At 36.7% G+C, this 14,573-nt stretch overlaps 2 protein-coding genes and 1 long non-coding RNA gene across 4 annotated transcripts; all 3 read left to right on the forward strand.

The window, feature by feature from the left end:
- The first annotated feature begins 272 nt into the window (after positions 1-272).
- On the forward strand, positions 273-6,659 carry LOC114525360. The gene is made up of 4 exons (XM_028546622.1): positions 273-579; positions 2,060-2,116; positions 2,929-3,225; positions 6,627-6,659. Exons 1-4 carry the CDS (start codon positions 430-432, stop codon positions 6,657-6,659), a joined length of 537 nt encoding a protein of 178 aa, XP_028402423.1. The 5' UTR covers positions 273-429.
- A 1,192-nt stretch (positions 6,660-7,851) lies between these two features.
- On the forward strand, positions 7,852-9,420 carry LOC114525524. 2 transcript variants are annotated; one of them, XR_003687206.1, is made up of 4 exons: positions 7,854-7,942; positions 8,157-8,364; positions 8,456-8,589; positions 8,664-9,420. It is a non-coding gene; the product is annotated as an uncharacterized LOC114525524 (long non-coding RNA). The 2 variants fall into 2 exon arrangements; XR_003687205.1 differs by having other exon boundaries at positions 7,852-8,364.
- A 202-nt stretch (positions 9,421-9,622) lies between these two features.
- On the forward strand, positions 9,623-13,625 carry LOC114525522. The gene is made up of 4 exons (XM_028546903.1): positions 9,623-9,913; positions 11,504-11,560; positions 12,423-12,725; positions 13,241-13,625. Exons 1-4 carry the CDS (start codon positions 9,764-9,766, stop codon positions 13,454-13,456), a joined length of 726 nt encoding a protein of 241 aa, XP_028402704.1. The 5' UTR covers positions 9,623-9,763; the 3' UTR covers positions 13,457-13,625.
- The last annotated feature ends 948 nt before the right edge of the window (positions 13,626-14,573 follow it).

Here is a 14,573-nt window from a genome sequence, read left to right on the forward strand (position 1 = left end):
TTACGTCATTATTGCAGTGCAGGAGAATAGTCACTACTTCCGCATTTTATTAAACTTGAAAAGGAAAAAGTGACTTTCAAACAAGGAAAAATATTAATTACATTAGTTAAAATTTATTGGCTGTCTATATTATATGATTTATAACATTTCCAGAGCAATAACAGCATTAACATTTAATGTTTTTATGCAAATAAGTCTTGAGCTACGTTAAAATAGAACTGTTTGTTGCTATGCGGTGACCAATAGAATTCAGTATGATTTTAGAGGTGCCATATGTTTCGTATGGAACGATTGTTCTGAGAGCTTTCGTATTATATTAACGGGGTGTCGCACAGACGCAACAACTATACATAATACGCGAACAATCAGCAACATAATAACTGAGAGATTTTACAAAAGCGAATCGCAACAGTTTAAAGAGCGGAAATAATGGCAATGTCTAAAGGCGTTAGCGTTGGTTTAATAGTTTTTGGTTGTATGTTGATGTTCACAATTTTTATCTCTGTCGTCGCGGGCATTGTAGCAATGAGCAAAATAACAAGCCCCTACCAAGTCAGTATTGGTCTTTGGGGATTTTATGTAAGTATAAAAATACCTCGAATTTAACGCTGGATAGCAAAGATAAGGTCCAGTTACCTCTGCTTTGCCATTTAGCGAGGCATATATCAAATGTGATTGCGGTATTACCATCCAGCGCCATATTGCAGCTAGCTACCTTTTCCTCTCAGAATTCATTTGACAAACACCATCAACAACACGTTCATTTTCTTGTGATAATAAAAAGCTTGATTCATGCTATACGTGGAGTAAACTAAAAATGAATTACAGATATACTATTGTCTCCTTTGCATTCAATTGCATATATCTAATTAAATGTACTACCGCGTACGAATCATCTTTCTAAATGTACATGGCCAATCACCACTTTCTTTTTGACGGTGCATGTTTTGACATTAGGTCTAGGGATGTCGAAGCCTATATATAATCACGAACGTTCTACAAGTTCTTCATAGCATAGAATTTATATCTTATGTCTTTTGACCAAAGTTAACTCGTCTGTGCAGTGTGCATTACGTCATTTATATCAAAGGTTTGAATGGAGTTCTACTTTTGAAATAAACGGCAAAGTCAGCGCTTTTGGCCAGAATTTTCCTTTTACTTTCTCACCGTGAAATATATTGGTATATACGGGCCTCATCGTATAATCATGGTATATTATAATTTTATAAGATACATAGAATTTGCATTCCTCATTATTTTGTTGTTGTGAAGACGCAACATTTAGAAAGCATTCAGTGCAATGACGCTATGTATACGATGTATTGGCCCAGTTCCATAAACTCCTTTCAGTAATGGTTGTTAGGATAGCAGTCTACTTAACGCAATTTGAAGCTCGAATATCTTAGAAAAATGAGAAAATATACAATATAACCGCGCGATAAAAAGCCATATTTTTATCAATGTCTACGTTTGGGCTACGTGACGCTTATCTCAATATGGCCGCTTCATTTTCGTATACATATCTTAATTGTGCTTGACAGCACGACGGGTTATTTCTGAAGACATTTTTACGTTTAATTTGCACAAAAAAAATACAAAACAAGGAATTTGAGATAAGGAACATGTGACATGGATACTTAGGGAAGTCAATACGCAGATTTTTACAAAAATTCCTAAATACTTGCTTGATAATCATCAATAAAACGGCTTAGCTCATGAATTATACAAGGTAATTTTGCGGGTGAAGTAGGCCCATGCATGTTTGCACTCAGACAGACAGCACTTATATTCCTAAGACTGTAAATACAAAAGATCACAGTGTCCAATTTATGTGATCAACTGAAATATTTTCCAAATCATACGAGAAAGCAATTCAGCAATGTCACGCGCATGCAAATTTTGTATTCTTTTACAATTTTTCGCCATTGAAACTTTAAAATTGATCGACGATGCCATATTAATCAATATCCTCATGCACTGCGATTTAAAAATCCACAATTCTCATTCTCATAAAAAGTAATCCGATGAAAAAGTCCGCATAATCTATCTTCTGCTTTAGTTCGTAATTCCAGCTGCCCTCAGCATCACCGCCGGATACAAAAAGATGACGACCTTGGTAAGTGTAGCAGCGTACATAATTTATATTGCACGTACTATACAAGGATGACGTGTTATTAGGAAAACTGTACGGGTAGTGTCGCAGCTCCTCGCAAGAATGATTTTCATTGGCTGAACTTTACAATACATTTCTGTTTCAACCAATAGCATAGCTTCGTTCTTTAGAAAGCATAGAAAAGCATTATTCAATTGGACGAAAGCTTCCGAGAGCTGCGTCATGTCCCAACTTTATACACCTGCAGACACGCGAGTCTTGTTTCCAAATATTTTTAATAACGAATAATTTTTTTGCCGTTTCATGCAGAAATAGCTGACCAGATAAAAATATTCGGGTTAGGGGATCCAAAAAGGCCATATTTCACGAATTTGTATCAGTCGAATTCATATGATTCTCGACAGAAAAGTCTTCTACGATTGTCACTGCATGTGGCGTTTCTTGTACGCGTAAAAATTCAGAAACATTTAAATGATATTTAAATAAAAACAAGCAAACAAATGAATAGATATACAAGGTTGGGTTGTGTGATTAAAGATGTAATGTGTTTTTGCTTGAGTAAAATTAATTACACAACAACATATGTTTTAAATTTTTACGTGCATGCCGGCGCGAACAAGTCTACACGAAAACTCGACAGGAGAAATCCCATCTGAATATGAATGTATAGGGATGAATAAATTCATGCATGGAACTGGGTGGGTATAGTGCCAAAAGGGGTGGTAATTGTTAGGAGGATAAGTATGTTTGTTTTAAGACGTCTAAGGCAAGTTTCCACGCATCTCATCATGTTATTATATGCACGTTCTATTAAGATGGCAGTTTCACTTGGAACTCATATTCTGGGGACTATTATTGGCATCATTGGAACGTGGCTTGCAGCGCATTTCTGGGCGATATTATCGTCAAGTTGTGCATTCGAATCTCACCGCATCTACGGAGTTCAACGAAATGAATGTTCTTGTAGTTACTACAGTTTTGCAGGCAAATGCTCGGACCTGACAACTGTGCGTAACGCCACTGGAGCAGTGACCATTATGTTTGCTCTCTCCAGTATCATCTGCTTCGTCGGTTCGATTTATGGTTGTATCGGAACATGTTGCTCCCCACGGGTAAATAACTTCCCATTGTTATATAGCTGCGGTGTATGTTAAATGTGAGTAGTTCATCAGTTGTAGTCACATGACTTTAAATAAATGCTGACAATGCAACGACGGGAAACAAGTGAAAAAATTTTTGCTTGCTTATGGTCATAACAAAGAAAAGTGTTTTTTTTTTAATGAAATTATTGCGTAACATGTATGTTTTTGTTCCTATATAACAAAGCACTTAATGCACACTACCTCGGGAAATAGTGAGTTTCGTTTTTCCTCGAGTCTCAATGAGCTATTTCCTTCGCGAGGATACTTTAAGTGTATAGTATATACACATGCTGACATGCCTAACAACCTATCAATAGCTTTTCCGAATTGAGTCGTGAGGAGTTGCATCTCCTATACGATACTCCACAGCCCAAGTTTATCCCGGCGCAGTTCAAGCACAACAATACCCTGGTACCCAAAACCAACAAGCACCACCCCCCTATAGCCAACCACCAGGGGGGGTTGAAACCAAACTTCTCGGCTAAAACTTTTGAAACATTTCGAGTTCTTCCTATTTTAAGTAGCCAGTTATAAAAGTCTTACTTCATGATAGCTATATATAGATGTCTGATAGTCTTATGTAATAGGTGAATGTGAAACAGCATTGGTTTGGAAATATTGCATTTAATGTATTAAAGGTTTAAAAACCTAGCCTACGTTTTTCCTGTTGATAGTTGAAGAAGTATAGAAGATATTCACATGCATTCACGTTAAATAGATGCAAACCATGTATTTACGCTTAAACTTTTACAAAAGCAACCATTCAGCAAAGAAATTTAACATGAAGTAATCTACATAAAATTAGCCTTAATTCATCCGCATATAGCCTCAACACATCCCTTAAAACGAATCTGAATTTACTTTTGTTTAAAAACACTATGATTCTTAGATAGTATATATATATATTTATATATATTTACAGCGTTTGACCATGCAGCATGTATATTTTATAACAGCTTCTCCAAATTTCTGTCTTTTTGCATAAACGACAATACCAAATCTATCGAATCATTAACTTCTGTTTATTTGAATGCATTTATTTGATCTTTAATATTTTTCTTGATATCCAAAACAAGAACTTTGGTAGCAAGCTATAGGTATTTTTCTTACGTTTGTGGCAAATTTTGATTTGAAGCGTAGTTTTTCTTTGTGTAGATCTTACTTGACAAATTTTCAACTATTTCATTCATTTAAAAAGTGTGTGAATATTCCTAGGAATCCTTTTTCGACCAATAGACCAGGAAACAAAAGCCTTTGTCAACAGGTATATTGGTCGAACGAAAAAGAAATGGTTTACAATTTTTTTATTTGTATCCTTATCCTTTTCCAAGGATGATGGGAGAATGAATGATTCTGTTCAACGAGTACTTTCATTTGAATGGATTCCTTTTTCCCAAATCTGATGGGCTTCACGACAAGTTGAAATACATCAAATCCAATTTTCAATCTCATATGCACCCAAACACTTCGTAAACCATAGCAATTCTACTGCATGTCTCATAGCTAGGGCAGCCGACCTTAATGCTACGCTTTATTCCATCCTGGGATCAGTTGTATATATGAAGCTATAGTTAACTTTCAACTGTAGTTAAGACTAAAATTTGCCATCAGAGTCATGTATTTCTGAGTTAACTACGATTTAACTATATACAAATTGTCGGTAAAGAGTTTATACAACCGACCCCTACATGAAAAGAAATATATGAAATATACATAACTTTGTGTGCAAAGTTCGCAAATTCAGTAGACAAAATACACCACTGCAATATTATTCGTGGCCATATTTCAGTCCTACGCCACATCAAATTAATGCACATTCTCATATAGTTGTCAGCAGCGATTGGAGTGAATTTCTTTGGAGTTCTTTTCGCGCTTGTTGGAATGTCACTTTGCACCGTATTCTGGACGATACTGGAATCAAATTGTGTCGATGGCTTTAAAACCGTTAGATATGATCATTGGTATCACTATGAGAGGCAGGCTAACGAATGCACGTGTGGGAAGCAGCAAAAACACACATGTAAGTTATTGGATTTTGATCGTATAGACCTTACTTACAGCTTGCGGCCGCGCGGTTGTACGAAAACTGGGCCATCATATAGTAAACATAGCTATACATATAGATTTCTAAATGGGAATTTTCCTCATTATTCTCTTCATAAGATTCTGTTTCCTGCTCTGATCTCGACACAGTACGCGAAGGATCTGGAGCAGTAACGATAATTTTTGCTCTTTTGGCCATCACCTGTTTCGTGGGATGCATCTATGGCAGCATTGGCACTTGCTGTACACAACGGGTAATAATGTATGCATACCAAAATAAAGCTTGATTAATCTGACTTTTAGAGCCCTTTTATCATTTTGAACTGAACATTTTTAAAACAGCTTTACTATTCTGTAAACAGTTTTACTATTCTGTAAACAGTTTTATCATTCTGAAAATAACTTTATACTCCTAAAACGGTTAAGAAACATTAATCCAAGCTACAATTAATAGTCATGCATGTACCGTGAGCACATTTAGTTTACTTAAATCAATATTGAATGTCTTTTTTATGAATATTTTTCGTCAGTTTGTGTGATGTCCTATAAGACGTTTCAGCCTGGTTAATTGTGTATTCCCGAAAACCGTTCCCCTAAGGAAAGTTTGCTACCAGTCATTAAACTTGCATTTTTATCTTTTTCAACAGCAACAAACGCGAACCGTATTCACGACAACAAGTCAACAACCTGCAGGCACAATATTAATGACCACACAACCAACACAGGGGGGTTACATCCAACAACCAACACAGGTTGCTTACATCCAGCAACCGGTCCAGGGGGGTTTCATCCAACAGCCATTCCAGGGTGTTTACTTTCAACAAGCACCCCCCGGGACTATCCAACAAACACCCTCCGTTGCTATCCAACAAGCACCCCCCGGTGCTATCCAACAAGCCCCCCAAAGCAGTTACACCCCTCAACCAGTCCCGGTGGACATCGGACAACCACCACCACCATACGATCACCAAGCCAGTCAGAGTAACGTGGTCGTCGATACCAAATAAAGTCAATAAATTTCATTTTAAATTTGTCACTTTGACATTATCTTATACTAACATATATTTATCGTAAGAGCAAAGTACATGCATCCTGAAACTCTGAAGCATAGAAACAAAACAAACGAAAAGGACTGCGTTATTTAAAGTTCGGGGTTTTTTTCGATTGAATATATAGTGCCGGGAAATGATGCAGAACATCTTTGATGGGATGTGCAGCAGTAATGGAACTTTCTAGGAATTTTGTAGCATAGTGACCTCAAACGGCTTAAGAGCAACGTTAAAAAGACTACGATGCTTATTGATTATAATTTATTTCTCCACTTTAAGAATTCCCAATTCTCCAGGACAAGCAGTTCGTGATTAACGCGTGATCATGCTGTGATCAAATGGCTGATACATTTGAATTGAATCAATTCCTTTGTAATCAACTTTATCATCCCAACCAATTGTGATCTGGCTGCATGCACGTTGAACCGCGATAGACGCTATTGGATTTTTATAATATTATAAAAGTATGTAGTGTTATTACAGAACTGTCAGTATATGTATGCTATCAGTTAAAACGGATTGAAGAAGTTAAAATCGCAGTTCGAAGTCTTGAAACCGATTTAGAAATGGTTATGAGCGTAGCGAAAGCATCAACTGTAATCGGCTGCTGCCAATTGCTAATGACGCTGGTCTTATTGATGTGTGGTAGTGTTGCAATGGCCAATTTTGAGAACTGTTTGAAGCGAGTATTGGTCTATGGGGATTTATGTAAGTTAACAAAGGCAGTTTAATGGCCACGCAAAAAAACTGTGAGTCCAAACCTTTAAGAAACGGACAAGTCAACGACAGATGAAAGTATTCCTTTTTTACCAGGGACCGGTTGTATCAACCCGTTAGCTAAACAGTTGATAAGTCAAATTTAAATAACACTTTTACGTCTCTCTTGAATGATTCAACTTGAATATTTATATACACTGAATATGTAGTTGTAAACGGTATATTTGTATTAAGGTTAAAAATATTCAGTTTGCTTCTTGAATAAAACGATAGACTTGCTTTCTATTTTGAACTTAACCACAGACACAGTTTAGCTAAACGGGATTGATACAACCGGCCCCAGTACAAGAATCCAGAGCATTTAGATAAATGTATTGTAAGCAAAGAATTAGAAAATTTAGGTCTTTGCTCTTTGAAATATTTGGCTCAACGTTATCTGCTGTTCTCTGAAATTGCGTTAAAATATAAGGTTTCGACCAGGTGAATTTCCTGTATCTGCATGAATGTGTATATTTCGTTGCTAGACGTGATCGATCTTAATTCCTTGTCGTGTCTGTCACAGCCGACACACTTATTGTTGACATTCAGAACGTTCTTGACTTTAGCCATATACTGCTAAAGTAAACACATTTTTGTCTTTATGCCGGCCGGGAATGTTTTAGAAGCTATGAAGCTAATATACGATTCAATATATTTTCGAATTATATTACGGATGTTGTGACGGCAAAGTATTAAAAGCTATAATTTCACGGATCATGAAACAAAGAATACTTTGCAATCATATTTTCCAATATCTTGTCAATGTCTTTTTATACATGTAGTTCATCATTCCAGCTGGTCTCGGTATTTGGGCTGGATACAAAAAGTCGACGAGAGGCGTAAGAAAAACTTTTGTCCTTGACACGAGCTTATATACTAAACTAATAAAATCACCGTATTCTCATTTTGCTTAGAGAGTATGGTTTATATTGTAGATTTAAGGCTTTGGAAAGATAAACGTCGTATACGTAAGCTAGGGTAATCAATAGAACGATAGAATTATACTTATCAAAATCTATTCACATATCACATATAAAATGATGATATATATAGTTGGTTGTGGCTCTTGGAACACATCTCTTGGGTATCATCATTGGGCTGGTTGGAATGACTATTACCGGCGTATTCTTGTCCATATTGGCATCAGATTGTTACCAGGATACTAGTCAGTCTAGTCTGCACGGTTCCAACTTTACCGATATCGTTATGACAAGTGATGATGAAGAGTGCACTTGTTTTTACGACAGCCATCCATACACCTGTAAGTTTCAAGCTTCTCGCCTTAAAAAGTTGGCCTGGTCAAGTTTATAGTCTACCTCGAAGATTTCAGTTTTGTTTTGTTAACCTCTTAGATCCACTTCCTTGCTCTGATCTCGCCGTTGTTCGCAAAGCAACAGTTGGAGTTACGATCGCTTTTGTTATTATTACCATCATCAGTTTTGTGGGATCGATCAACGGCTGCCTTGGAACTTGCTGCGCACCAGAGGTAACTCTATTCAGGTCCTCTTCATCAGTCAAAGCCATAAACAATAATCAATACGTCTTCGATTTCTTTTGAAGCAACCAGCAACAGTTGTCGTTACCGCAGGTAACGTCCAACCTGGAGGCCCAATATTAATGGTGGCCACAGCTCCGTGCGAATTCATCCAACAACCAGTTCATGGCGAGTACAAGAAGCTGCCAGTTCATGGCGATTCTATCCAGCATTCAGTGCCGTCAGGTCATATGGAATACCTAGCTCCCCCCGTGTAGGCATGAAGTATTGACCGCGCGATTTGATTTAAAAACATGTTCAGATTCTGCTAATGTTGCTGTTCACATACGACTTAATACATATTATTTAATGTATATGTGAGTATACATTAATATGCACATACTGACATAATGCATATATTGAGCTGGATGCAAGAACTAGATTTATGCAGTAGGATGACACATCATTTTTTTAATATTGTGTTTACTACTCTCAGTTCCCTTAGGAACATGCTCATATTACTACCGCCTCTTTTTCTGTCGATTCTCTTTGTTCACGCTCGATAAATCTCGCAAAGCGACGCTAATGTACAATGTTGTAGCCAAAGTAAATACTTAGGGAATTCAACGAAATAAAACGCGAAGAGGGAACTTGACTAAATGAAAAGAGAACTTGAATTACTTGATCATTGTAATACAAATAAGGAAGTCGATGCATGGGTTATGTACAGTGACAACATTCCACTTAGCAATTACGTCATTACTGCAGTGCAGGAGAATAGTCACTACTTCCGCATTTTATTAAACTTGAAAAGGAAAAAGTGACTTTCAAACAGCGAAAAACATTAATTACATCAGTTGAAATTTATTGGCTGTCTATATTATATGATTTACAACATGTCCAGAGCAATTAACAGCATTAACATTTAATATTTTTATGCAAATAAGTCGTGAGCTACGTTAAAATAGAACTGTTTGTTGCTATGCGGTGACCAATAGAATTTCAGTATGATTTTGGAGGTGTCAGATGTTCCTTATGAAACGATTGTTCTGAGTGCTTTCGTATTATATTAACGGGGTGTCTCATGCACAGACGCAACAACTATACATAATACGCGAACAATCAACAACATAATAACTGAGAGATTTTACAAAAGCGAATCGCAACAGTTTAAAGAGCGGAAAAAATGGCAATGTCTAAAGGCGTTAGTGTTGGTTCAATGGTTTTTGGTTGTATGTTGATAGTCACAACTTTTATCTCTGTCGTCAGTGGCATTGTAGCAATGAGCAAAATAACAAGACCCTACGCAGCCAGTATTGGTCTTTGGGGATTTTATGTAAGTATAAAAATACCTCGAATTTAACGCCGGATAGCGAAGATAAGGTCCCGTTTCCTCTGCTTTGCCATTTAGCGAGGCATATATCAAACGTGATCGCGGTATAAGCTATCATCCAGCTCCATATTGTAGTTACCTTTCCCTCCCAGAATTCATTTGACAAACACCATCAACAACACGTTCATTTTCTTGTGATAATAAAAAGCTTGATTCATGCTATACGTGGAGTAAACTAAAAATGAATTACAGATATACTATTATCTCCTTCGAATTCAATTGCATATATCTAATTAAATGTACTACCGCGTACGAATCATCTTTCTAAATGTATATGGCCAATCACCACTTTCTTTTTGACGGTGCATGTTTTGACATTAGGTCTTGGGATGTCGAAGCCTATATATAATCGCGAACGTTCTACAAGTTCTACACAGCATATAATTTATATCTTATGTCTTTTGACCAAAGTTAACTCGTCTGTGCAGTGTGCATTACGTCATTTTAAATCAAAGGTTTGAATGGAGTTCTACTGTTGAAATAAACGGCAAAGTCAGCGCTTTTGGCCAGAATTTTCCTTTCATTTTCCCACCGTGAAATATATTGGTATATACCTTATCGTATAATCATTGTATATTATAATTCTATAAGATACATAGAGTTTGCATTCCTCAATATTTTGTTGTTGTGAAGACGCAACATTTAGAAAGCATTGCAATGACGCTATGTATACGATGTATTGGCCCGCTACCTTAAACGCCTTTCAGTATTAGCAATTGTTTATTACAGTATAAGGATCAAAGTAATGGTTGTTAGGGTAGCAGTCTACTTAACGCAATTTGAAGCTCGAATATCTTAGAAAAATGAGAAAATATACAATATAACCGCGCGATAAAAAGCCATATTTTTATCAATATCTAACCTGTTATAACTGGTTTGACTACAACTGTTTGGGCTACGTGACGCTTATCTCAATATGGCCGCTTCATTTTTGTAAATATATCTTGTGCTTGACAGCACGACGGGTTATTTCTGAAGACATTTTTACGTTTAATTTGCACAAAAAAAAAACAAAACAAGGAATTTGATATAAGGAACATGTGACATGGATGCTTAGAGAAGTCAATACGCGGATTTTTACGAAAATTCCTAAATATACATACTTGATAATCATCAATGAAACGGCTTAGCTCATGAATTATACAAGTTCTCCACCAAAATTCACTACAGAAATGGTCTGTTTCGCAGCTGAGACTTTTTTTGCGGGTGAAATAGGCCCATGCATGCATGTGTGCACTCTGACAGACAGCACTTATATTCCTAAGACCACCAATACAAAAGATCTGTGTGTTCAATTTATGTGGTCAATTGAAATATATTCCAAATGATAAGAGAAAGCAATAAAGCAATGTCACGCGCATGCAAATTTTGTATTCTTTTACAATTTTTCGCCATTGAAACTTTAAAATTGATCGACGATGCCATATTAATCAATATCCTCATGCACTGCGATTTAAAAATCCACAATTATCATCCTCATAAAAAGTAATTCGATGAAAAAGTCCGCATAATCTATCTTCTGCTTTACTTTAGTTCGCAATTCCAGCTGCCCTCAGCATCACCGCCGGATACAAAAAGATAACCACCTTGGTAAGTGTAGCAGCGTACATAATTTATATTGCACGTACAAGGATGACGTGTTATTAGGAATACTTTACGGGTAGTGTCGCAGTTCCTCGCAAGAATGATTTTCACTGGCTGAACTTTACAATACATTTCTGTTTCAAGCAATAGCATAGCTTCGTTCTTTAGAAAGCATAGAAAAGCATTATCCAATTGGGCAAAGGCTTCCGAGAGCTGCGACATGTTCCAACTATATACACCTGCAGACACGCGAGTCTTGTTTCCAAATACTTTTAATAACGAATAATTTTTTGCCGTTTCATGCAGAAATAGCTGACCAGATAAAAATATTCGGGTAAGGGGGTCTAATAGGGCCATATTTCACGAATTCTATCAGTCAAATTCATATGATTCTCGACAGAAAAGTCTTCTACGATTGTCACTGCATGTGGCATTTCTTGTATGTACGCGTAAAAATTCAGAAACATCTAAATGATATTTAAATAAAATAAAAACAAACAAATGAATAGATATACAAGGTTTGTTTGTGTGATTGAAGATGTAATGTGTTTTTCCTTGAGTAAAATTAATTATACAACAACATGTTTTAAATTTTTACGTGCATGCATGCCGGCGCGAACAAGTCTACACGAAAACTCGACAGGAGAAATCCCATCTGAATATGAATATAGGGATGAATAAATTCATGCATGTAACTGGGTGGGTATAGCGCCAAAAAGTGTGGTCATTATTAGGAGGATCAGTATGTTTGTTTCCCTTTCCTTCAAGTTCAAGGATTGTTACCCTAGATATAATGTTCAACGAACAATTTTCCCGTCTAAGGCGAGTTTCCCATCTCATCATGTTATTATATGCACGTTCTATTAAGATGGCAGTTTCACTTGGAACTCATATTCTGGGGATTATTATTGGCATCGTTGGCACGTGGCTTGCAGCGATTTTCTGGGCGATATTATCGTCACGTTGTGTATTCGAATCTCACCGCACCTACAGATTTCAACAAAAAGAATGTTATTGTGATCACTACACGGCTAGTTTTGCAACCAAATGCTCGGACCTGACGACCGTACGTAACGCCACTGGAGCAGTGACCATTATGTTTGCCCTCTCCAGTATCATCTGCTTCGTCGGTTCGATTTATGGTTGTATCGGAACATGTTGCTCCCCACGGGTAAATAACTTCCCATTGTTGTATAGCTGCGGTGTATTTTAAATGCGAGTGGCTCATTTGTAGTCACATTACTTTAAAGAAAACCAGTGACGGGAAAAAAGTGAAAAATTTTTGCTCGCTTATGGTCATAACAAAGAGAAGTGTTTTTTTTAAGGAAATTGTTATGTAACATGTACGTTTTTATTGCTATATAACAAAGCACTTTATGCATGCACACTACCTCGGGAAATAGTGAGCTTCATTTTTCCTCGAGTCTCAATGTCAAACATCCAGACTCTTGGGAAAACAATACTCGCTGTTTCCCTCGCGAGGATACTTTAATATACACATGCACTTTAAGTGTATAGTATATATATGCTGACATGCCTAACAACCTATCAATAGCTTTTCCGAATTGAGTCGTGAGGAGTTGCATCTCCTATATATACGGTACTTAAAAATCTTCCGCTTTTTATTCGTCCTTGTTGAATAAGCCATCGACGTTTCATTTATTTCTTATCTTCTTTTTTGAACAGGAACCAGTTATGGTCGTTACTGCAGGTGGTCTTCAACCACCTGGAACAGTCGTCATGACAACTGGCACCCAAATGACCACATACCCCACAGCCCAAGCCTATCCCGGCGTAGTTCAAGCACAACAATACCCTGGTATCCAAAACCAGCAAGCACCACCCCCCTATAGCCAACCACCAGGGGTGATTGAAACCAAACTTCCCGGTTCGAACTTTTGAAACATTTCGAGTTCTTCCTATTTTGTGCATGTATAGCCAGTTATAAAAGTCTTACTTCATGATAGCTATATATAGATGTCTGACAGTCTTAACTATATGTAATAGGTGATTGTGAATCAGCATTGGTTTGGAAATATTGCATTTAATGTATTAAAGGTTTAAAAACCTAGCCTACGTTTTTCCTGTTGATAGTTGAAGAAGTATAGAAGACATTCACATGCATGCATGCGCGTTAAATAGATGCAAACCATGTACTTAAACTTTTACAAAAGCTACCATTCAGCAAAGAAATCTAACTTGAAGTAATCTACATAAAATTAGCCTTAATTCATCCACATATAGCCTCAACACATCCCTTAAAATGAATCTGAATTTCCTTTTGTTTAAAAACACTATGATTCTTACATAGTATATATATATATTTATATATATTTACAGCGTTTGACCAGCATATATATTTTAAAACAGCTTTGCCAAATTTCTGTCTTTTTGCATAAACGACTATACCAAATCTATCGAGTCAACTTCTGTTTATTTGAATGCATTTATTTGATCTTTAATATTTTTCTTGATATCCAAAACAAGAACTTTGGCAGCAAGCTATAGGTATTTTTCTTACGTCTGTGGCAAATTTTGATTTGAAGCGTAGTTTTTCTTTATGTAGATCTTACTTGACAAATTTTCAACTATTTCATTCATTTAAAAAGTGTGTGAATATTCCTAGGAATCCTTTTTCGACCAATAGACCAGCAAACAAAAGCCTTTGTCAACAGGTATATTGGTCGAACGAGAAAGAGATGGTTTACAATTTTTTTATTTGTATCCTTATCCTTTTACAAAGATGATGGGAGAATGAATGATTCTGTTCAACGAGTACTTTCATTTGAATGGATTCCTTTTTCCCAGATCTGATGGGCTTCACGGCAAGTGGAAATACCTCAAATCCAATTTTCAATCTCATATGCACCCAAACACTTAATGCTACGCTTTATTCCATGTGATAAAACGGCACGTGTAGCCTCATCGTATCCTGTATTTCAGCCTGACGTATTTCTCGCCGGTGATGTGTGGTAACGATGGACCACTTCCGCCATTTACTAGTCCATTGGCACCGCCG

The sequence above is a fragment of the Dendronephthya gigantea genome, unplaced genomic scaffold (assembly GCF_004324835.1).
Source record: "Dendronephthya gigantea isolate DGI-Jeju-01 unplaced genomic scaffold, DenGig_1.0 000034F, whole genome shotgun sequence".
Classification (NCBI taxonomy): domain Eukaryota; kingdom Metazoa; phylum Cnidaria; class Anthozoa; order Malacalcyonacea; family Nephtheidae; genus Dendronephthya; species Dendronephthya gigantea.

What these genes read in the sequence shown, in the direction of transcription:
- LOC114525522 (XM_028546903.1), top strand. Translation starts at nt 9,764, where the DNA reads ATGGCAATGTCTAAAGGCGTTAGTGTTGGTTCAATGGTTTTTGGTTGT. An exon ending in ACAAAAAGATAACCACCTTG is followed by an intron (nt 11,561 to 12,422) that starts GTAAGTGTAGCA and finishes CGTTCTATTAAG; the next exon opens with ATGGCAGTTTCACTTGGAAC. An exon ending in GAACATGTTGCTCCCCACGG is followed by an intron (nt 12,726 to 13,240) that starts GTAAATAACTTC and finishes TTTTTTGAACAG; the next exon opens with GAACCAGTTATGGTCGTTAC.
- LOC114525360 (XM_028546622.1), top strand. Translation starts at nt 430, where the DNA reads ATGGCAATGTCTAAAGGCGTTAGCGTTGGTTTAATAGTTTTTGGTTGT. An exon ending in TTGGTCTTTGGGGATTTTAT is followed by an intron (nt 580 to 2,059) that starts GTAAGTATAAAA and finishes CTTCTGCTTTAG; the next exon opens with TTCGTAATTCCAGCTGCCCT. An exon ending in ACAAAAAGATGACGACCTTG is followed by an intron (nt 2,117 to 2,928) that starts GTAAGTGTAGCA and finishes CGTTCTATTAAG; the next exon opens with ATGGCAGTTTCACTTGGAAC.